This window comes from Schistocerca gregaria, chromosome X (genome assembly GCF_023897955.1).
Source record: "Schistocerca gregaria isolate iqSchGreg1 chromosome X, iqSchGreg1.2, whole genome shotgun sequence".
Taxonomy (NCBI): Eukaryota; Metazoa; Arthropoda; class Insecta; order Orthoptera; family Acrididae; genus Schistocerca; species Schistocerca gregaria.
Genome location: NC_064931.1, coordinates 20,972,300 through 20,997,618, shown reverse-complemented (window position 1 = coordinate 20,997,618; position 25,319 = coordinate 20,972,300). Strand labels below are relative to the sequence as shown.

At 39.7% G+C, this 25,319-nt stretch overlaps 1 protein-coding gene across 18 annotated transcripts in view; it reads left to right on the top strand.

The window, feature by feature from the left end:
- LOC126297395 (muscle calcium channel subunit alpha-1-like) overlaps positions 1-25,319 on the top strand; it is a 1,224,415-nt gene that overhangs the window by 773,360 nt on the left and 425,736 nt on the right. For all 18 annotated transcript variants that reach the window (XM_049988154.1, XM_049988156.1, XM_049988157.1 and 15 more), the window contains exon 9: positions 6,400-6,560. In XM_049988154.1, the coding sequence (XP_049844111.1) occupies positions 6,400-6,560 (161 nt within the window). The remainder of the gene's footprint in view (positions 1-6,399; positions 6,561-25,319) is intronic.

Below are 25,319 nucleotides of genomic sequence, written 5' to 3'. Positions count from 1 at the left end.
TTCGTGGACGATTTTATCATCTATTGCAGCGCGCAGCGTACATGTTTGCTGGAGCGCTGTCTTCAGCGTTCTCTTGACCGTCTTTACTCCTGGAGTGTCGCCAATGGCTTCCATTTTTCTGCCGAGGAAACGGTCTGTATTAACTTCTGGCGCTACAAAGAGTTTCTCCCACCGGCCTTACGACTCGGCCCCATTGCTCTCCCATTCGTGGAGACAACAAAGTTTTTAGGTCTTACATTTGACAGGAAACTTAGTTGGTCTCCACATGTGTCATATTTGGGTGCCCGTTGTACCTGTTCTCTAAATGTCCTCCATGTTCTCAGTGGCACGTCGTGGGGAACGGATCAAACCGTCCTACTTCACGTATATCGGTCGATCGTCCGCTCCAAGCTGGATTATGGGTACTTTGTATACTCCTCTGCATGGCCGTCCATCTTACGCCGTCTCAACTCCATACAACATCGGGGTTTACGGCTTGCGATCGGAGCGTTTTATACTAGTCCCGTCGAGAGTCTTCATGCTGAGGCTGGTGAATTGCCACTCACCTACCGGCGCGATATACTGCTTTGTCATTTCGCGTGTCGGCTTCTGTCAATGCCCGACCACCCATCGTATCGTTCCTTTTTTGACGACTCTCTCGACCATCAATACGGGTTGTATGTCTCTGCCCTACTACCGCCTGGAGTTCACTTTCGTCGCCTCCTTCAACACATTGATTTTTCACTCCCTGCGACCCTTAGAGTGGGCGAGAGCCACACGCCACCTTGGCTACAGGCTCAGGTTCGCGTTCACCTTGACCTCCACTCACTCCCGAAGGGGGTTACCCCTGGTTCAGTATACCACTCCCGTTTTGTCGAACTTTGTTCGAAGTTCATTAATATGACCTTCATTTATACAGATGGCTCTAAGACCAATGACGGGGTCAGGTGTTCTTTTATTGTCGGGGCACAAAGTTTCAAATACCGGCTACATGGCCATTGTTCGGTCTTCACAGCTGAGCTCTTTGCCCTCTACCAGGCTGTTCTTTACATCTGCCACCACCGACGTTCTGCATATGTCATCTGCTCCGATTCTCTGAGCGCCATGCAGAGCCTCAGTGATCCGTATCCGGTTCACCCTTTCGTGCACCGGATCCAACGCTCTCTTCAGTAGCTGGTGGACGACGGGTCTCCAGTTAGCTTTATGTGGGATCCTGGTCATGTCGGTATCCCTGGGAACGAAGCTGCAGATGCCGCTGCCAAGGCTGCAGTCCTCCAGCCTCGGACGGATTCTTGTTGTGTCCCTTCATCAGATTGTAGCACGGTCATTTGTTGGCGCACTTTATCACTGTGGCATGCCGATTGGGCTGCACTTAAGGACAACAAGCTTCGGGCCTTGAAACCTCTTCCCTCAGCTTGGACGTCCTCCTCACGTCCTTCTCGGCTGGAGGAGGTCGTTTTGGCCCGGCTATGAATTGGACACTGCCAGTTCAGCCATCGCCATCAGCTGACGGCAGCGCCGGTGCCGTTCTGTCCATGTGGGCAATTGCTGACAGTCCACCACATTTTAACGTCCTGTCCGGATTTTACTACGCTGTGTCTTGATCTTGGCCTGCCATGTACTCTGGATGACATTTTAGTGGATGACCCAGGAGCTGCTGCTTGCGTTCTTCGTTTTATCAACTTGACACACCTGTCTAAGGACGTTTGATTATGCTGTAGCTTTTTAACCCTATGCCTGTTAATACGTCTTTTATAGTGTTGTCCCTTTTAGTTGCTGTTTTAACCTTGTGCCTCACGGTACATTCCTAAATTAGTCAGGGCGCTAATGACCATTGTAGTTGTGCGCCCTAAAACCACAATGAAAAAAAGTCAACATCCAGAAGCATCTCATTTTGGCTGAGATTCCACTTGTTCAGGAACCAAAATTAGAGGTCCTATCGTGCACACAATACCCGATTTCACAAAAAAATTTTCTTCAGCGATTAGGATTCTATGATCTAGAGAAAATGCAGCAGTCTGTGTCCACAAGTCACATTTTTTGCTTGAGGATTGTTTTCTGTGTAAGTAATGTATGTCACTAAGCAAGCAATATCCAGAATGTAAAAATGCTAGCAGCCATCTCTGTGTCCTTTTTGCACTGTAATGAGAACACTACTTGTCCATAGTATCAATGCTCCCATTTGTTTGGTTACAATAACGTATAACTTCTGGCTTTGAAAGAGGGCCAGAAGTGGTTGCATCATAATGTGCTGTGGATGACATCAGAACTGCTTTCTTTTTCTTTGGAACATATGAACACAGAGAAACATTATCTTCTCTGAATGAAAATATAGATGATAGTTCTTGGTGTGAGGAGAAAGGTTGCATTTCTGGTGGTATATAGGGATCATCTCTTTTTCACAGTACCAGCTATGGACAAATTCCATGTCATCAACAGCCTTGCTAATGGTAGAGTTTTGAAAAAAATTCGTGACTATATTTCTGCCTGTACCTTTGAAATGGTAACAGATCTTTTACTAACCTCTTCCCTTGATTAGTTTCTCTGCCCAAAGTAGAGTTACCTGTATAAATTTCGTGTTACTGGATAAGAATTATGCGAAATTCAAGCCGTATTTGGAATTCTTTGAGGGCATGTGTTGAGTAAGTCTTGCCTTTCCTTTGTGAGGAAAAATCTGCTCACCAACAGTGAGGCAATCAGAAGGCATATAGTTATTACAGAAAATCGAATTTTAGCTTTTCAAATGTGTCAGATACTGCAGCAGCTTTGTCAGTTTTCAAGTGCTCAACCCTAGTGTTCATACTGTCAGATCTTATAAATCTGCTTGTCTGCCAAAACTTGTTGAGGGATAAGCTTGCATGATACAATGGGAATGCATTTTTTTTCCACATTTTCTTTGTGTGTTCTGTGTTAGAGAGTCTTACACAAGCTGTGATCAGTATACCAAGATATGCATCAAATTCTTCAGTTGTCAATGGCTTCCACACTTTCGATGCTCCTTCCAATTTGATGTTATAGTTTGTGAATACCTGATTTACCTTCCTGCTAGTTTCATGCATTATTATATCACATATTTCTTCTATAAATGTACTTTTGAAGGTGTCTTTTATAGAAAGAAGTTTTATTGTTCATGTTAGACCAGCCCTTTCCCACAGAATATAGTGCTTCAGCAGCTTTCTTGTCCCAATAGGTTCCTTAAGCCATTTAGTTCCATCTTTACACATATAGAATGCCTGCAGAAGACATAGTCACTTTATGGTTTTCATCAATTCTGTCATTTCATCAGTACTATTATCATTTGTGTCTCTCTTAACTTCTACATCACTACAAGCACCAATAGCATCTGCAATATCTAAAGTAGCAACATCTTCCTTACTCAGAATCCACTTGTCTATAGAATTTTAGTCATTGAAATCTGTAGCATCATTCTCTTCTGTATCAACAACAGACAATAAGTTCCTGATATACTCTTCTTTTGCTTCATAGCTTAATCTTCCCCAGTTTGTTATCCATGAGAATCCAGAGTTGAGGTTCATAGTAAAAAAGCTTAAACAGTAATGAAAAGTTTATAATGTTGTGCACAGGTGCCACCATCAATTATAATGCCTCAGTGCAACAATTTTGTATACAGGGTGACCGGGCCAAATATCTCATGAAATAAGCATCAAACAAAAAAACTGCAAAGAACGAAACTTGTCTAGCTTGAAGGGGGAACCAGATTGCGCTATGGTTGGCCCGCTAGATGGGCACTGCCATAGATCAAATGGGTAGCAACTGTTTTTTTTTTTTTTTTTTTAAATAGGAACCCCCATTTTTATTACATATTAGTGTAGTACATAAAGAAATATGAATGTTTTAGTTGGACTTCTTTTTTCGCTTTGTGATAGATGGCGTTTTAATAGTCGCAAACGTATAAGTACATGATATCACGTAACATTCCGCCAGTGCAGACGGTATTTGCTTCGTAATACATTACCCATGTTAAAATGGACCATTTACCAATTGTGGAAAAGGTCGATATCGTGTTGATGTATGGCTATTGTGATCAAAATGCCCAACGGGCTTGTGCTATGTATGCTGCTCAGTATCCTGGACCACATCATCCAAGTGTCTGGACCGTTCGCCGGATAGTTACATTATTTAAGGAAACAGGAAGTGTTGAGCCACATGTGAAATGTCAACCATGACCTGCAACAAATGATGATGCCCAAGGAGGTGTTTATCTGCTGTCGCTGCTAATCTGCTCATCAGAGGCAGACAATTTGCGTGAGAATCAGGAGCCTAAAAAAGTCAGTGTTGAGAATGCTACATCAACATAGATTGCACCCATACCATATTTCTATGCACCAGGAATTGCATGGCGACGACTCTGAACGTCGTGTACAGTTCTGCCACTAGGCACTACAGAAATTACGGGACAATGACAGATTTTTTGCACGCGTTGTATTTAGCAACGAAGCGTCGTTCATTTACAGCAGTAATGTAAACCGGCATAAATGCGCTATTGGGCAACGGAAAATCCATGATGGCTGCGACAAGTTTAACATCAGCGACCTTGGCGGGTTAATGTATGGTGCGGCATTATGGGAGGAAGGATAATTGCCTCCCATTTTATCAATGGTAATCTAAATGATGCAATGTATGCTGATTTCCTACGTAATGTTCTACCGATGTTACTACAAGATGTTTCACTGGATTGCAGAATGGTGATGTACTTCCAACATGATCGATGTCCAGCACATAGCTCGCATGCGGTTGAAGCGGTATTGAATAGCAAATTTCATGACAGGTGAATTGGTTGTCGAAGCACCATACCATGGTCTACACATTCACCGAGTCTGACGTCCTCGGATTTCTTTCTGTGGGGAAAGTTGAAGGATATTTGCTATAGTCATCCACCAACAACGCCTAACAACATGTGTCACCACATTGTCAAAGCATGTACGAACATCACGGACGGCGAACTACTTGCTGTTGAGAGGAATGTCGTTACACATTTTGGCAAATGCATTGAGGTTGATGGACATAATTTTAAACATTTATTGCATTAATGTGGTATTTACAGGTAATCATGCTATAACAACATGCATTCTCAGAAATGATAAGTTCACAAATGTACATGTATCACATTGGAACAACCGAAATAAAATGTTCGAACATACCTACATTCTGAATTTTAATTTAAAAAACCTACCTGTTACCAACTGTTTGTCTAAAATAGTGACTATTACAGTGCCATCTATCACAAAGTGAAAAAAGTGGTCCAACTAAAACATTCATATTTCTTTACGTGCTCCACGAATATGTGATAAAAAATGGGGGTTCCTATTTTTAAAAAGTGTCGTTGATATCCGTTTGACCTATGGCAGTGACATCTAGTGGGCCAACCATAGTGCCATTTGGTTTCCCCCTTCCAGCTAGACAAGTTTTGTTCTTTGTAGTTTTTTTGTTTGATGCTTATTTTGTGAGATATTCGGCCCAGTCACATCCAATGGACCACCCTGTATACCCCGAGATAACTGTTGCCAACCATGATTCTACAACAATAAATTGATTGTGTTACCCTGCTGGTTATAGAACAAAGTATAATTTGTTGAGAGTGGACAGAAAGGTTAAAATAGGAATTCTGTGCAACTTCTTGTTCATAGTCAGTAACTGTGTAATATGAATATTCTCTGCACCAGTTAGTGGTTTTTCATGGCATAATGTGTTCCTTGTATTAGGTCCTCTGCAGTTTGAAGTCAGCTTATTAAATTTATGTCCTGGAGATTTATAATTACTCTTTGAAATATTTATCATACGTTTTTCCATTCTCTGTTTCTTAATACAAATGCAAGAATTTGATTTGTCTTTTAAAATTGTATAATTTTGATTAGGAATACGACAGCTGCATTAAATTATTGTTAATTCTTCTGATACTTTAAAATAATTATCTAAAAATTTGCCCATGAAAAGGGAGAATGTGTTAAACATTTTATTTCAATAGAAATATTTGAAGTCCTGTTTTTATGGGTCTGGTTTTCAGATAATAAGGCTTCTCCTATTTTAATCAGACAATGTTTAACACACATGTATCTGAAGAATTGTTTGAAGCCTATAATACATTAAAAATGAATATATAAATTTGAAAATGTTGTGAGAACCAGTTTTCACTATGTAGATTACAAACAGCTTTTAATGAAGAACTTTTCATTTCAATGATCCAGTTGCGTTTCGTTAAATAGATTTCTGACTACAGATGATACACTTCACTGTGTGTAGTAGATACTACAAGGAAGACATGTGCAAAAAACAGTTTACAAGTTAAATAGTAGTGAACAACATACACAAATTTTGAAAATTGTTTCTAATCATGTTGCAACCATCATTAACTGAAATGCTCTTTGTATTACAAGAAAGATGTCATTTTTGTCCTGACAGAGAGTTTTCCAAGGAAAGAGAAAAGGCCAAAGCTCGTGGTGATTTTCATAAGCTGAGAGAGAAACAGCAAATTGAGGAGGATTTGAGAGGTTATTTGGACTGGATAACACAGGCAGAAGATATTGAACCTGAAGGAGAGGATCACCCTCGGAATCAAGATGGTAAATGTGTGTTCATTTGCTTGAATGTGGCAGCCTTAACTTGAATTGCATAAATGGGTGAACTGCTTTGTATGTCTATTGCATGAAAAGAATTAATTCATTGTGGAAAAATGGACTATTTAATTTCTAACATATTAGGTAAAGTTTTTCATTATGTGCAGAAAATTTTGAAACATGATGCTGCACACAAAGTAATTCAACACCCTATGAATCATGTGCTGTATACTTGTGTAGAGCTTTCTTTGTACGTACCATCTGCCTCCATCTCGGCCATTAACTACAAGACTTGCCACATCATGTAGCGTTATTGGGTGGCCTACTGGTGATGCTTGAGCTCAGAAAATTATAGCTTTCAAGACATAATGCATGCTGTCATGTGTGCTTAATGTGCAGAGCATAAAGACTAAGACACACATCCTCTACTAAATGCTGAAAAAACTTTTACCAATTTTAGGTTGTTGAGGCTAAAGGTCACTGCTAAGCTAGGCTACTAGAGTAGTTACCAGCAGGTTCAAACAACCCATAAGTGTTATCAAGATGTTTTGGGAAATCAAATGGGAATCCCTGGAGGGAAGGTGACGTTCTTTTCGAAAAACACTATTGAAAAAAAATAAAGAACTGGCATTTGAAGCTGACTGCTGATTGATTCTACTGCTACCAACATATATTGCACTTAAGTACCACAAAGATAAGATATGAGAAATTGAGGCTCATGGACAGTCATTTTTCCCTCACTCTATTTACGAGTGAAACAGGAAATGACTAGTAGTGGCACAGGATACCCTCTGCCATGCACTGTATGGTGGCTTGTGGAGTGTCTATGTAGATGTAGGTGTAGATGTAGATGTAGATGTAGATGTAGATGTAGATGTAGATGTAGATGTAGATGTAGATGTAGATGTAGATGTAGATGTAGATGTAGATGTAGATGTAGATGTAGATGTAGATGTAGATGCAGTGTACCTGTGTGGTAGCAGCCTCTCATGGTACTGCTGCGCAATTCTTGAGTTATATACACAGCATGTAATACATCCATGGAAATAGCTCACAAATTAATATTTACAGAGTTACCAGTCAACTTTTGTGTCTGTGTCTCATAACCATGAAGTAACTGTGGCTCTCTTTTCAAGAACACTATAAGCTTTTTCCTTTCAGCTATAAAAAATAAATTATATACATTCAAAACAGTTTTCACATAACTTAATGTAAGTATTGAATATATTTTTTGATAGAACTGTAGAAATACTAAATTCATATTCAAGAAACATGAAGACAAAATATGAAATTTAGATTTCTATTATTTCCCTCTACATTGATAGGAAAATGCTGGGATCATTCACTTAACAAAGTTGCATCAGATTTCATACTAAGCCACCTGATGTAGTGGTCCATCTCTAACAAACTGCTTGTTGGGCAATATGCTACACAATTGATTCTACTTTGAAGAGTTTTCTGTTTGTAGTACACAAGAGATTATGGAATATGTAATCGCCAAAGTGAATAAAGCTGCAGCAGAGGATGAAAGCTCTCTTCATTCAGTAGACTGCCATAGGTTGCTTTGTCAGGTAATTCCCCTTTTGTGACTTAATTGCACAGCACCCTTGCAAAAGGATATATGTGCAGGAACTGAGGGAAAAGTGGGAAGACATTGACATAACAGAAGTCAAAAGCATAATGGAGTGAGTAATTCACTGTAATATGAAAGACAAAATGTGTCACTCAGAACAATGCAAGTTGTGATATAAATTTGCAGACTTGTATCCTCACTTTTGACTCTCAAATGCTTCCAGAGTATGGGTATATTCATAACTGTGAAGTTACTCCACATGTACCAGCAGTGAAACAATGTTTCCATTGTTTATATTATGGGCGTATAGCCAGACAATGTCGCAGTCACTATCGCTTCTGTCAATGTGGTGGTCAGCATACTATAGAACAATGTCACAACACCAGTCTATCTTGTGTGAGAGGCATCAAGCTATAGACAAATAATATAGGGTGTTCCTATTTAGAAAACAAGTTAATGAAATAGCAGTTCAAAATAACTGCAGTTTTAAAAGGCTGAGAATTACCTATACAATGCAACATATAGTAAGGCTATTCACTCTTTCCATGTGTTTGCAAACATTAATGTACCTCAAACTCAGCAATATGTACTTGCAAAAACTACAAAAGAATTGGATTCTCCCTCCCCTTTCCTCCACAAAGAGTTGCACTGGAAAAAATAGATTTGTAATGGCTCCCAGAGTTATACAGTATAATATGTAGGACTTGTGTCAATGAACTGCTAATCTAAGCAATGATAGAGCAGAATTACAGTCAGGAAACACATGTATGTCCAGCAAACAAAGGAATCATGGAGGCTATAATTATCCACATGACTTGTTAATAGACCCAAGAGGAAGTTAATGGAATTTGATCCAAAGTAACACAAACTTTCTGACATTAGGCCCACACAGTGATATTCTGGTTGGAAAAACTCTGCAACTTAGTACAGGGTGGCGCAAATAAAAGTTGCCTGAAGAACTGAGTTCCAGGATACAAAGAAACACAGCAGAGGAAAGGAAATGTGGTACTAAGCTGACTATAGCAGATGTTGAAAGTGACCACCATTCATCTCTTGCCACTTTTGGGCCCTGGTCAGCAACTTACAGTTTTTGAAGACTATGAAGGTTGTCATGATGCACTTGAGACCTAAGGGCTCCCTCCACAAAGTAATTGCACACTGACAAATCAGGTGACTTGAGTGGTCAGCTACAGCCGCAGCCAGACTGAACTCTGCTAAGATCTCTGTCAGGTGTGAAGATTGTGTAAATGTGCTCCAAGGTTCAGCCAGCTGTTTGGGTAGTTGCTCCATCCTGTTGGAAGTAACTGTAGTTCTTTTACTTCTCTGTTAATGCTACCACAAATGTTTTCAAAATGTTGGCAGGGAAACACACCAAAGTCAATGGTGAAAGAAGATGGGGGACCAATAGTGCAGAGTGCAGATGCTGCACACCACACCACACCACACACCACACCACACCACACCACACCCAACCCCAACCCCAACCTTCTGATCATTCAGTGATGTTTTGCAGAAGTTATGTGGCTTCTCTGCTGCCCAGAACCTGTGATTCTGTGAGTTGACATTACCACTCAGGTGAAACGAGGCTTCATCGGACATAAAGAACAGATCCATGCCCAAGCCATTCATTGTTATCTCTGTGAACAGCCACTCACAAAACTGGAGGCACTGAGGATCATCTACTGCTTTTAATGCATGAGCAATAAACACTCAGTAGGGGTGCATATGCAGACCGAGGTGAAGTATTCGTCCACATGATCGATGTGATTTCTGGTCTCTTGCCACTGGAATCAGATTGGTTTAGTAGGACTCTGAAGCATTTTCTGGTGTACTGGCACATTTCAGATTGTTTCTTGACTTGGTCAAAACAGATCCTGCCTGATGGCATTTTCAGACTAGGTGTTGCATGGCACCCTTTACTGGCAGTTTGTTTCCTTTAAACTTCTTGGCAAACACCTGACCATACAATTTCCATGACTTTGTTGTCAGGTAACTTTCCACATCAAACACTGCTTCACTGTGAGTACCATCGTCCTCATTGCACTACTCCACTCACATTGACACTTCTCACACTATGCTCTGAACTGGTTTGATCATGTGGTGGGCATATACATGGTGTGTACATAACGGGGTGAGTTTATATGCATACAGTCACATTCAGTCATGTCTACTCATCCAGGCCACTTTTATTTGCCCACCCTGTACTTAATTGGATAGAACAAATATAAAATGAAGGAAACTTACAGTCATCATTAGTAAAATCATTGACTGATAACCTGCTAATATCATGTTATGGGGTTTAACTTTTTGCAGTGGAACAGTTGCTCCTTTATTTCAAATAAAGAAAGTTTAGTCAGACAACTACGGCACAGCTGCATAGTGGCTGCAGTAATATTGGAAACATGGTTCCAGCTGAATAAACAGTTCTTAGTCAAAGGCTCTACTTCATATAGAGCTGACCAAGATTATGGAAGAGGAAGAAGAGTAGCAATTCTGATCAGAGACCGTAAACCCACTAACCAGTAGCCTTAAACCTGTATAATTTTCGATTCCAAGCTGGGGCTAATAGGACTGAATTAGGCAGTATGAAAATATCTTTTGTATTGTGCATTCCACCAAAAACTCTAGTAAATGAAGTTCAGTGGGAGGCTTTGTTTCAACAGATACAACCTCTGTATATTTTATGCACTAAGTTCCATAGTTACTGACAGTTGAAGTAATTGAAGCATGGGCTATAGGACAGCAATTTCTGATGGATATGATGCTCTGATAGATGTATTGTGGAAGCATACATTAGTCGTGTATGAGTACCATCTGGAACTGATTGCTGAGAACTGTTAGGTGCCTGGCAAGCAGTGTGTCTATGTGACAGTTGGGTCTGCATGTGTAATTATTGGAGGGGCAAGTCCATTCTGACATTGTTGGATAATAAATCACAGACTGTTATAAATGAAAGCTCTCCAATAATGATTTTGGCTCCTGAAAGAGGAAATTCTGCATTAGACCCATCACTGTGCTCCCCTTGTATTGCAATAATGTCTATGCAGCAAGTACTCCAGGATTCTCTAGGATCAGATCATTATCGTATGCTTACAAAGATCATTGTGAATGTAGTTGCTATCGGTATATAACCTCTCTGCTACAGGGTGTTTTAAAAAATGACCAGTATATTTGAAACAGCAATACAAACTAAACGAGCAGCGATAGAAATACACCGTTTGTTGCAATATGCTTGGGACAACAGTACATTTTCAGGCAGACAAACTTTCAAAATTACAGTAGTTACAATTGTCAACAACAGATGGCGCTGCGGTCTGGGAAACTCTATAGTACGATATTTTCCACATATCCACCATGCGTAGCAATAATATGGCGTAGTCTCTGAATGAGATTACCCGAAACCTTTTACAACGTGTCTGGCGGAATGGCTTCACATGCAGATGTGATGTACTGCTTCAGCTGTTCAATTGTTTCTGGATTCTGGCGGTACACCTGGTCTTCCAAGTGTCCCCACAGAAAGAAATCACAGGGGTTCATGTCTGGCGAATAGGGAGGCCAATCCACACCGCCTCCTGTATGTTTCGGATAGCCTAAAGCAATCACACGATCATTGAAATATTCATTCAGGAAATTAAAGACGTCAGCTGTGCGATGTGGCCGGGCACCATCTTGCATAAACCACGAGATGTTTGCAGTGTCGTCTAAGGCAGTTTGTACCACCACAAATTCATGAAGAATGTCCAGATAGCGTGATGCAGTAATCGTTTCGGATCTGAAAAATGGGCCAATGATTCCTTTGGAAGAAATGGCGGCCCAGACCAGTACTTTTTGAGGATGCAGGGACGATGGGACTGCAACATTGACTTTTCGGTTCCCCATATGCGCCAGTTCTGTTTATTGACGAAGCTGTCCAGGTAAAAATAAGCTTAGTCAGTAAACCAAATGCTGCCCACTTGCATATCTCCGTCATCAATCCTGTGCACTATATCATTAGTGACTGTCTCTTGTGCAGCAATGGTAGCGGCACTGAGGGGTTGCCGCGTTTGAATTTTGTATGGATAGAGGTGTAAACTCTGGCGCATGAGACGATACGTGGACTTTGGCGTCATTTGGACTGCAGCTGCAACACGGCGAACGGATACCCGAGGCCGCTGTTGGATCACATGCTGCACTAGCTGCGCGTTGCCCTCTGTGGTTGCCGTATGCGGTCGCCCTACCTTTCCAGCACGTTCATCCATCACAGTCCCACGCCGTTGAAATTTTTCAAACAGATCCTTTATTGTATCGCTTTTCGGTCCTTTGGTTACATTAAACTTCCATTGAAAACTTCGTCTTGTTGCAACAACACTGTGTTCTAGGCAGTGGAATTCCAACACCAGAAAAATCCTCTGTTCTAAGGAATAAACCATGTTGTCCACAGCACACTTGCACGTTGTGAACAGCACATGCTTACAGCAGAAAGACGACGTACAGAATGGCGCACCCACAGACTGTGTTGTCTTCTATATCTTTCACATCACTTGCAGTGCCATCTGTTGTTGAAAATTGTAACTACTGTAATTTCGAAAGTTTGTCCGCCAGAAAATGTACTGTTGTCCCAAGCATATTGCAACAAACGGTGTATTTCTATCGCTGCTCATTTAGTTTTTATTGCCATTTCAAAACACCCTGTATATAGATTATTAGAAAAACAAACTGGGAACATTATCAAGAAATTGTAATCCAAGAAATACAAGACAATTTCAATATTCGCAAGAGAGTTGGTGAATATGGAAAGCTCGTCTCACTAACTGAATGAGCGGCTACTAGAAGTATCACTCCCCTAAGAAGCAGCAATAAAGACATATGACTGGTAGTTGTTTGGTGGAACATACACTGCTCTAGGGCAGTAGCAAGGAGAAGATTAGCTTTATCACAATACAAACTTTGGAAAATCCAGCATGGAATGTACAATTTTATGAAAAGGGTAGTTGCTGCTCACCATATAGTGGAGATGCTGAGTCGCATGTAGGTACAACAAAAAGACTGTTGGAAAGTGAGCTTTTGGCCAGCAAGGCTTTTGTCAACAATGGGCTAATTGGCCTTTGCTCACTTTCTGATGGTCTTTTTGATATGCCCGTCTGCAACTCAGCATCTCCGATGTGTGGTGAGTAGCAACTATCCTTTGTGTAACATTCCATCGCAATACAGAAAGGCACAAAAGTTGGATTTTTTTTTACATTAAAAGTGAATGGTAGCAACAACAACAAAAAAACGTTTTTAAGGGGGGCAAAAAGAATTTTGGATCCAGTACTGTGAGTTGATATGAGTAGTTACTAGCAGGACATAAGTCTGACAAAAATCAGGTGTTTTAGAAGTGGGAAATCAAATACTGAATTGTTTGAGAAACAAATGCTTTGGTAGAGCTGTTCTTGGGCAGAATTTCACCAGCTTCAACCCACAACAAAGATTTTTACGTGTGTGATGATGAAACAGAACATGAATTGTGTATCCCTTTGCAAGAACAAGGATTGATTAATGCTTTACAAAATTCACTCAGTGCAGCACCTGGTATCAATGAAATATATTATAGCATGATCCAAAACTTGCCATCTGAAACACTTTTTCTATTATGAAAGTTATACAATGAAATAGTGTGTGTGATCTATTTATTTCTCATTCTTAAACCAAACAAAGATAGTGTAAACCTGTTTTCTTACAGATCAATAGTACTATCTTCATGTTTATCAAAGACACTTGAAAGAATGGTTAAAAACATCTTAGAATGGTGGATGAAGAGGAATGATGTTCTTCCTAATACCCAGTTTAGATTTCAGAAGGGAAAGAGTGCTCTTGACAACATAGGGTTTTTGACAGCTGACATTCAGTGGGCCTCCATGAACAAATGTTTCTTGTTTATAATATTCTGTGATGTAACAAGGGCTTGTGGCAATGTGAAAATCACGATACTGGAAAGAAAACATGTTTTAACCAGTTTACCTGTGAAACTAATCTCTGGCATTAAATCGTCGCTCTCAGAAAAGAAAATCTATGTTAAGGACTGTAGTAAAGACATCAGGCCTTGGATAGTCAACAATGGTCTCCCTCAGGGAGCCATACTGAGCCCTCTCCTGTACATAGTGTACACGCAAGACCTTGAAAAATGTTGTTCAACAAGAGTATCTGCATTCTAGTTCACTGATGATCTTTGGCTGTATTTGAAACCTTATTCCATACAAATGGTAAAAGAAATTATGGATCATGCTGTATCAAACCTTAGAATCAGATTTAAAGAGAATGCCCTTGCGATAATGCAGGAAAAATCAGCAATAGTTATTTTTATACAAAGAGAGTTCCAAATTGCCCAGATAGTTTGAGGGTTGGTGGAGTAAATATTCCATTCAGGGGTTAAGCTAAGTTTCTAGGCATGAGAATTGACTAAAGACTAGTGTGGAGACCTCACATAAATGGTACCACTTCTAAGATGGAAACAAGGATGAATGCACTAAGATATGTGGCTGGCACATGGTGGGGATAATACCTGAAAATTCTGCTCAATTTTTAGAGGGATTGTGAGGTGCAAATCCTTAGGCTCACCTTTCATTCACTTTAATTACTCAGAGCATGTGGACATACATAAATAAGGCACATATGTCAAGTTAGGATGACACTGTGACTGATATGGTGGGTGTTAAAGAGAGTTGACAATTGTTGGGTACTGAGTTAAAAAAAATGTTCAAATGTGTGTGAAATCTTATGGGACTTAACTGCCAAGGTCATCAGTCCCTAAGCTTACACACTACTTAACCTAAATTATCCTAAGGACAAACACACACACCCGTGCCTGAGGGAGGACTCGAACCTCCACTGGGATCAGCCACACAGTCAATGACTGCAGCACCTTAAACCGCTTGGCTAATCCCACATGGCACTGAGTTTGTTAGTACCTAATTGTATGGAGAAATTTTAGGTGACAGCACTAAGTTTATGTGTGGTAGAATATTTTTTACTGATCTTTCGGGCACAGTGCCAGCAAAATCAGGCTTTTGACTAACCAAGAGAAATCCGAATATATGGAAATAGGTAGAGTCATAAACCCAAATCCTTACTTTGAAATTGACCAACATTCTAAATTCAGAAATGTTCTCCATTTTAAATACCTTGGATCATGTTTCATCAGTAAAAATATCATAACAATGGATATAAATGAAAGAATAGCCTCAGGGTCAAGATGTCTGTACTCACTAAGCAACCCACTTAAAAGTAAAGCTTTGCCAATCACCACAAAGATGAAGATATACAACATTATTATCTGCCCCATAGTACTGTACGGTTCAGAAAGCTGGATGCTTACAAAGAATGAAAGAGAAAAATTGAATGCTTTTGAAAGAAAAGTAATGAGAAAAGTCTGGGTACCTTTGTTGGAGAATGGCATATGGAGGATTCAAAAGAACAATGACGTTTATCAGTTAATGACGCAACCCACTGTCATCCAGAAATTAAAAAGTAGGAGACTGCAATGGGCTGGAAATGTGGCCAGAATGGAAAACAATAGAATCACCAAGAAAGCATTTGAAGGAACTCTCCAGGCAACAAGACTATTGGGCTGACTTCGTACAAGGTGGAAATATGATGTAGAGAACGACATCACAGCATTAGGAATTTCTGTAGGCTGGAGAGAGGCTGTGAGAGGTAGAAGGGGGTGGAATCAGATTGTTGATGCAGCACGTGGTTTACAGAGTCTGTGATTGCTGAGGGGGGCTGAGGGGGGGGGGGGGGGGGGGAGAGAGAGAGAGAGAGAGAGAGAGAGAGAGAGAGAGAGAGAGAGAGAGAGAGAGAGAGAGAGAGAGAGAGAATGAGAGAGAATATTTTGTTGGCCAGTTAGAGCTGCAGCTGGGTGAAGGGAAGCTCACTGGGCATAGATGGCGAAAAATAGTCACTTTATTGGTGTCAGGTCAGATAGCAAGGGAGGGACACAGGCACAGGTATTTCAGTGTGGCCTGGGAGACTTTGTCGCTGCTTTCATGCAGAGGGAGGCATGCTGGTGAACATGGCCTGAACAGCAGGGGACCACTCCAGCTATGTGCAGAGGTGGTCTCTTAGTGGGTCACAGAACATTGTCCCAAAGGTTTGCAGAAAGATATCCAGCAAGTGTTTTTCATGGACCTTCCCATGCTAGCAGAGAAAAGGTGCTTTGATTGGAAATCTGACTGTTACATCAGATGATGTACTGGAAAGTGTCTGTTCTCTGTCATAGCAAGTAATAATGACAGGAATTTGCCCATCTTCTGGAGGAGGCTGTACTGAGAAAGGAGAATTATGTGATTGGCATAAAGGAGTGCTGCTGCATTTTGATTGGTAGGTAGTTTTTTTTCCATGAAGTGAGGGAGATGAAGATCTGGGCTTTGGCCAGTAGTCATGTTAGATCGTGGTTGTGGATTTCGATCTGCAGAAAGCTTAATAGTCCTGGGACAGGAGGAGGAGGAGGAGGAGGAGGAAATCCACAGTTCAAGTCAATGTAGAAGCACACTGGTGGTTGCATTGCAGCCTCTTGCAGGTGTAAGGTAAGCATATTGCATGGCCGGCATATGATGAACCTTAGAGGTGAATTTTCACCATCCATATAATGCTTGTTTGAACAGTTGTAGTCACTGTTTAATGTGTGCATGTCACAGTAGCTTACAGCTTTGTGGTTTACAATCACTGTCAATTGAAGTAGATTCAGTCAGCTCATGTTATCCACATTTAAAGTCAGAGGTGTAATTGATTTTCCATCTACTCCCCCACTGTTTCAACCATACATCGGTGCATACTTTGTCATTAGGCAGGTGCTTGAGTGTGATCAATGTTGTTTATTTTTGTTTGTGTCTGATGTCATTCTTGTTCTTTTGTAATAACTATATAGTTATCTTGAATATTGTGTCTTATTCCAGAAGATTCCATTCCTTGATCATTTATTAGTTTTGTTAATTAATGTGGGAGACAATAGTAGTATTTTGGGGTGTAATGCAGTGTATCAACTTCAACTTCACTGCTCACGGCCCAAAATCAGTCATTTAGATATAAATCTTCCATTGAATTTAATTTCACAATGGTGTAGCTGAAGGATGGGTCAGTGCCATAGAATACTCTGGAGCAGAAGTTCTGTTTAGGTATTACCAAATTGCATACCGATGCTGTACACCTCCACTCTGGAGAGCGGACACTACTGCTGCTGGCTGTCTTCTGCAATAAGAATCTTGGTGGATTTCCATGCCATCTGGCATGTGCTGCCTTGAGCTTCAGAGCCATGCCAAAACTGTACATATCCTGTCATGGACTCAACCTGTCAGCATTCCTGCCCACCTGCTGGCATGAAACAGGCTACTGGATGCTTGTTGCACCATCACAGCCATATTTGCATCGCTACAAGAGTTGTTGTTAATTCTCCAATAAAATGTATTTCTAATAAAGATGTTTCCTTGAGCAACCATTGTTTATCATCCTGACGACAACCCACCATCTTAACTCAACCCAGCCAGCATAGAGGTCAACCACTCTGTGCCACTAAACCACAGTGTTGTAGTCACCACCATCTCCATTGAAAAATGAAGGCATTGTGATGATTTTGAGAATGACAAAAAACAGGCCAAAGCCATCAGACTGTGCTGCACTTGCCTTTTGTAGTGAGTCTGATGACTATGAAAGTAAATTCCCTAGTATTTACCACCCTGTAATACTAATCATTCAAAACTACTAGAGAATTTTCCAAGTTCAAAGGTCCCCTTATGAAAATGAAGGTATCTTAACAGTTTCTAGCACATAAGTTGTTAAAATTGCACTAAGTCTTACCAAAAATTAAAATAATCCCCACACATTGCTGACTCATTACCCAGAATATTGCTTGAAAATCGTCACTGCCAACTGACACAGATTCCTTCTGAACTGGCATCCAAACATATAATAGAGGGTGTGCAGAATAATGTGGCCAGTAGATACACAATTGACTGGACAAGTATGGAGAGAGCAGCAGTGATGGGGATTGCTGGTGGGCTGACAGTGCGCTATAGAAGAAATTCCGAGTTCTGGAGGGCGAGTGTCATTCTAAACCAAACCCTACACTCATATTTTTTTTTGTAAATATTAAGTAGAGCACTTCCATGCCCATCATTCAAAAAGATCTACTGTCACCTTTGTGTTGGTTAGTATTAGAGTTGCACTTTTTCGCATAATTAGAACCACAAATCATTCACGTTAGTCCATAGTGTATATTATATCCGTATAATTGCATTTTATAAGTAGTAGAAATTAGGCTTTTATGCAACCATATCAATTACTTTTGATGCAAGTACAGTTTACATGCACAAAAATAAAAAATAAACCTATGTATTATTGTTGTTGTTATTTTATACTCAATACAACATTTTTCATTATGATCAAAGGTAAGAGTTCTCTGCTGATAAGTGCAAAAGTTGTTCTGAATAACAGAAACGTGTTTTATATAAGTCTGACAAGGTACTGAAATGATGTTGATATAATTTTTATTATTGTTTTACCTTTTTCTTGAGGAAACTGCATTTTATAGTGGTCTAAAATACGTTTCCATTGTTTTCTTCATTTTTATAACAACATTCCTCTGTTTTACATGATGAATCGGCAATTTTTGAATTAACCTGTATAAGCATTCACAATTTGTTTTGCAATTCATACTGTTTGCTTTTAAGTGGACAGATGGATAGCTATGTAGGACAAAAATATTTTGTAGGTTACCCAGCCCTTTATATATAACCTCACTCACTTTTTAGATGGTTCACTGCTTCCAGTTTTTAGGGAAGTCTAGTAAGACACTAATTGTATATGTAAAGAAAGCAATCCTTATGAGGTAACTCCTGGCACATATGCATCACGCATAATGTACAGGTAATGTGGGTACAGCCTGAACTGACCAGAGCTATTAGGAAAATTACCAAAGTCCACACTTACGAAAATCTACAGCAGCTTATAGTAGTTTTTAATATCTACAGAGAATTCCACCAATAGTGCAACAAAAATAGAGATTTATTTTCACCTGACTTGTTAACCATTTGTAACTTTCATATAAACATCGAGTGGTGAATTTTGAAGAAAACCTACATTTCTTCTGTTGCCATGTTAAAATTTGGTTCTTTTGCCAAAACTCAGTGCAATGTACACAGTACCACCTCTCCAATGAGTTGTGCAGGCAAAGTTGTGACATAATCCTGAAACAGTGGTTTATTAAGTGAGGAACTGAAGTCAAGTAGGGTCAATAGCTTATGCAAAAGCACTTCCTCAGTACAAAAATAAAGATGTTATGTCCTCATTTATATTGCTCCAAAACCCACAGCAGTTCTTGTTTCATCAGCAATTGGCAATCTTTAAAAATTACATTGTTTCATCCAAAGTCTGTAGTTAGTGAAATAACACAGTAGGTAATGAAGTTTAGCATATTAACCATATGGCAAAATACTCTCCTCTTTGTGTGCAATCATTTGCCAAAATCTTTTTTGGTATCTTAAACCATTTATGAAATATGAAAAATGTTATGGATACTTCATTCTGGCTTTATCCCTTGTGAACATTATTGTGAATGAGTATGCTGCTTAAAATCAATTTTTTCGAGATGGGTGACAATAGAGATCTCCACCCAAGTCTAAAGAAAAATTCAATGTGTTAGCTACATTTCATATGCAGTAACATATGATGTAATATGCATCAAACACACAATCATACCTACCCCTATTTTTGACTGCAAATTATTTCGAATTTTGCACAGTATCTTACTGAAATGTAAACATCACAATAACTAGACCATTAAAAAATAACTTCAATATGAAGGTGACATATAAACCTATAAGTAATGCAAAAATGAGATTTTTTACCAGTAGTTTATGTAAAATCATTTGATAAAGATTGCAGGCCACGAACCTTGATTCTGTCAGTGAATGGTTGCCAGCTAGCCGAAAGTGAGAAAGCAATGGTGACCATGCCTTCCAAACAACTGAATGTACTAGCACAGTGCTTTGGATGAAAATTCATTACTATTCACTAGCCACTGTATCCTGTGTGGACTCTGAAAAAAATTTGTCATTAATGCTGTTCTTCCACATTTTCATTTAAACCACAAATTTAATAACATGGACCACTACTCAAATTTAAACAAACTTGTAGCACACTTGCAGATGCTAAAAGGAGTACTTCTTTTGGCTGTACCTTTTGAGACCTGGCTTGGTGATATATGTTAAACAATACATGAATAATTAATTAAATTATGAAACACAGGCACATACACTCATTAATAAATACACAGAAACACGTTAAAATACATTCGACACATTAACACTGCTGTATTCATATAAAGCATTTTTCTGCACTCATTATTGTTGTGCTATCAGATTATACAGTAGAGGCACCCAGTTCTAATGACTTTGTGTCTTTATTAATTACCATTGTAACTGGTTACCCAAGTTACTACTGAAACAAACGTAAGACTGCATATTTTACATAAGGAAAAGTGAAAGTTTCTAGTTTTCGTGTACTGGTTCATATTCTGTGCAACAGTGGAAGGCTCAAAGTTCTGGCATGAGTTTGTATACTTAGTATTAACTGATGAGGCTATAACTGTAGTTGTGTGAAGGCCAACAGAGAAAGATTTTCAGTGGCATTATTTGACCCCTTCAGCTATTGTTTGGTATACTATTTGTGTAGATATCTCATAGACTCAATAGTGGCGAGAAAAAGATTTTGGCCAGGTCGATAAGTAGCCAGGCACAGGACCTTTCTCAGCAAAGTCTTCAATTTCTGGAAAGCCACATGATGTGGAACAGTGAAAAGGCACTTTTTTATGCAACAGGCAATGCAACGGCTGAGTCACCAAAGCAGCAGATGGTAAAAACTTGTGATAGTATGCTGTTTTCCCCAAGAAGGCTTGCAGTTACTTAATTGACGTAGGGCGAGGAAGGGCATCGACCACAGCGACAGTTTGCTGAAGCGGACGAATACCATCCCGAGAGAGTGGAAGCCCCAAGAATGTGATATAAGCCTGAAAAAATTTTGATTTCTGAAGATTACACTTAAGACATGAAAAAGTGTGCAGAGATTTTGAAGATAGTCGTCAGTGGTGGATCCAGTGACAACTATGTCGTCCTGGAAATTTATACACCCAGGGACAGTGAGCAATAATTGTTCCAAGAATCACTGAAAAAGAGCAGGGGTGCTGGCAACCCTGAATGGCAATCATTGGTATTGATAGAGGCCGAAAGGCATGTTAAGGACCAGAAACTGCCGGGAAGCAGCGTCATAAGGAAGTTGATGATAAGCTTCTGACAGGTCAAGTTTAGAAAAATACTAGCCTTCAGCAAGTTTAGTGAACAGTTCTTCAGGTTGAGGCATAGGGTAAGTGTCGATAAGGCATTGAGCATTTACAGCGGCTTTGAAATCGCCACAGAGACAAATATCACAATTTGGCTTAGCAACGACAACAACAGGAGGACCACTCACTGGAAGTGACAGGAAGCAAGACCCCTGGAGAAGTGAGATGATCCAGCTCCCATTTGACCTGATCACAAAGGGCCACAGGAATGGGCCGAGCCCAAAAAAACTTTGGCCGAGCCCAAAAAAACTTTGGCCGAGCCCAAAAAAACTTTGGCCGAGCCCAAAAAAACTTTGGCCGAGCCCAAAAAAACTTTGGCCGAGCCCAAAAAAACTTTGGCCGAGCAGTGGGTTTAAGCATGATATGAGCTTCAAAGTCATTTGCACGGCCTAACCGAGGAGAAAAAAGGGACAAAAATGTCATCAACAAGGAATCCAACTGAGCATAAGGAATAGCATCAGAGATTATATTGACAGAGTCACCCAAAAACGTGAAAGGCATCGAAACCCAAATCATTCTATACCTTACTATGGTCGACCACAAATATGGGAACAGTGTGAACGACAGATTTGTAAGATTCCTCCGCATCAAATTGTCCCGAGAGAGAAATCTTCTGTTTATTGTAAGTCCGTAATTGCCTAGTGACAGGTGACAGGATTGGAGAACCCAACTGAAGATACGTCTGAGAATTGATTATAGTGGCAGCAGAACTTGACAGACAACACAGAATCAGAATCAGCGTCATGTTGCATTTGTGACACAAGGCCCAATGTTGTGGACAATCTTCTCATGAATGTTTCATAAAACACCATGGACATGAAGGAAGTTGCCATGGGTTTTGCTGCAGTTTCTTAGAGGTTTGTTTACAGTTAGGCCGAGGCTGTGCTTGGGAGCGTACTGCAGCCACGTCGGCTGGCGGGGACACGCCACACGCTTCAACATCGCACATAGGTTGTATTTCCCCGACGTTGCCCCATGCCCCTATTTGTGCACCAGCGGCGTGAGAAATTTCAAATGACTAAGTGATGGATAGGACTTCATCTAGAGTCGGATTTCCCAACTGAAGGGCACATTGCCGAACTTCTTAGCACCGATCGGATGATAGCATCCCGTACCATGGAATCGGCGTAGGATTCTTTGTGAACTTCAGTAACAAATTGAAATTTTCTACTAAGGCCGTGAAGTTCAGTAGCCCAAGCACGATAGGATTGATTCGGTTGTTTTTGACAAAGATAAAAGGCAACACGAGAGGCTACCACATGCATTTGCTTTTGAAAATAGATGGACAGAAGTGAGCACATTTCAGCAAAGGACAAAGACGCAAGATCTTTCAAAGGAGCCAATTGTGACAACAACTGATACATTTGAGGTGACATCCATGAAAGGAACAGTGACTTATATGTTTGTTCATCCGCGACATGAAATGCCAAGAACTGCTGTCGAAGACTTTTTTGTAATCAGACTAGTCTTCCGCCGTCTCTTCGTAAGGAGGAAAAGTAGGTACAGATGACAAAGAGAGACGCCCCCATTTGATGCCATGATGAAATCATGAATTGCATTTGTGAGAAGTGATTGCTGTTCTATGAGACCTTGCAATAGTTGCTCTAAAGTAGCCATGAAAACATGTGGGTCAACGATGGCACTTCGGCATGTTGGCACTTTGAAATATTGGCGAGTCACAACACTACCATTACAGGCCATGTTCACAAAAGAAGCATTGTGCTAGAGTTTTCCCCTCTTTCCAGACTTGTGGACAACTGCAGTATGGGTCTTCTCCTAACTGTGGGTTGTTCCTTCCTGCCTGGGTGTCTCATGTACTCTGCTTTTTTTTATGTTTACCTTGCATCTGCATTGTCCTACACCAGTCTTATGTCTACAGAGCCTGCCCTGACAGATGCTAGACTTACTGCAGTGGGCGTAATCTTACAAACTTCATATGACAAAACAAAACAAAAATGGAATACAAACAAATGTTCATGTGTTAATCAGAATTTGTACTCTGAAATTCCACATAACTTTAAAATTTAGGACCCATAGTAAGTTTTTTAAAAATCATTTTAGGAAAAAAAAGCATCCAGAAAGCAATAAAAAAAATCATATTTGTAGAAAGGAAAAATCCTCATTGTACGTATGGGAATCATACTTGCGGGTGGAAAGCGTACAGCTAGTTGCCTAAGAACGAAGTAGCCCATTCTACTGTTTTGAATATTGTGTAAACTGTTATACTGTGGTGAAGTTATTCATCAATAGTAATAAAGCAACATTTGCTTTAACTGTTCTTATAGCTTGTGAAGACATTTCCTGTATATTGTTGCTAAACTGGTATCTGTCCAGTGCAAGTAATACTCTTTCGTCTCTTTGAGCCATTTCTTCCAGATTTGTCCCCTTAATGTAAATTTTTATTTGTGTTACTTCTGTATATCATCACGGAGATCATTACTTCAGAAAAATAGTAGGCCTGGGACACTTTTTTCTGTGTGTCAATTTCTATTGGACTTTGCAGCTGACATCTCTACTTTCCAGTACCTTTTTGATAATTATAGGTTGCTTCAGAAAAATTGACCCAGTTTCAAATGTTTATAAATGTGTAACCATAAGTCAGATTTCAGTGAACTATATACCATTTTAAAATACTAAAATAAGTTTTCAAATGGGACCACAAGAGCATTCATAAAGTTGCAACCACTAGAACAGTTTTAGCTTTCATTAACTTTATGTGGGAAGAAAGTGATTATTATGAAGTATATAGTTGGATTTAAGTAAAAACAAACTTGTGTTCCTTTGGTCATGATTCCAGCATTTCCCTATCAAAATAAAACAAAAATGTTATTAGAATAAAATAGAGCTGACGTAAATGTTTCTTATTCGATGTGAACATCACACAAATTAGGGAGTATTTTGATTTCAAGTCATGGAAGTCAACAAACGGGGTGAACAGAAAACTTAGACTATTGCATGCATCACTCTGGTGTGATTTGAGAAGCAGTTTACTATTCAAATCATTTGCACAAACACTTCATAAAAAGTGACAAAGTAAAGTAATCAGAATTTTTTGAATGTATTCTGTGAAACATGGAATGTGTTGATAACTCCCTACCATATGTTAATGATGAAGCATGTTTTACAATGTCTGCATTTCAAGACACCAAAATTTCCACAAAACAATTGAACATGAAATGGGTTTCCCAAATTATAATGTGATTTGCAAAGTACCAGTACCGAAAGTTCATGGAAATTTCTTTTTCAATGAATATGGCTTAATATATCTGTGACTGTTAATGACTGCTGATAAAGAAAACTGGTGCAGTTCACAGTGCAAATATAATCATGGCAATGCAGTTAGTGACTCCTTCAATGAACTCTGTAATTCTTCCATGAAACATACACTAAAGTGCTATGTGATTTTACTCACAGACAGCCATAGAAGAAAGCTAGGAGAAATCCTATATAACACAAACAATCATCTTCAAGTGAGCAGTATCATGAAACCCAGCATGAAAACAAAAAAAACATTGTACAAGGCACTGACTTGAAAGGTAAAATGCTGCATAGCAATGATTTCTTACTTTGTGTAAGTGGTGCAAAGGGTGTGGGAAGCAATGAAGGTGGTGTCTCCATTGAAGCTTTGAAGAATTTCCTTGAAGAAAATAAGTAGAAAAACATGATTGGTGCTACTGTCCTGCATCGGTACGATCTGATTGACAACTCATGTGTGAACAAGGAAAGGAAAAAAAAATTAGAATTAGGGCACTATGTTTAAACTATGGAAATTGTTCAATTCTATGGTGTCTAGTGTGAAAAAATTGATTGGGTAGATACTCTTGTATGTGAGATGATTGTTGAA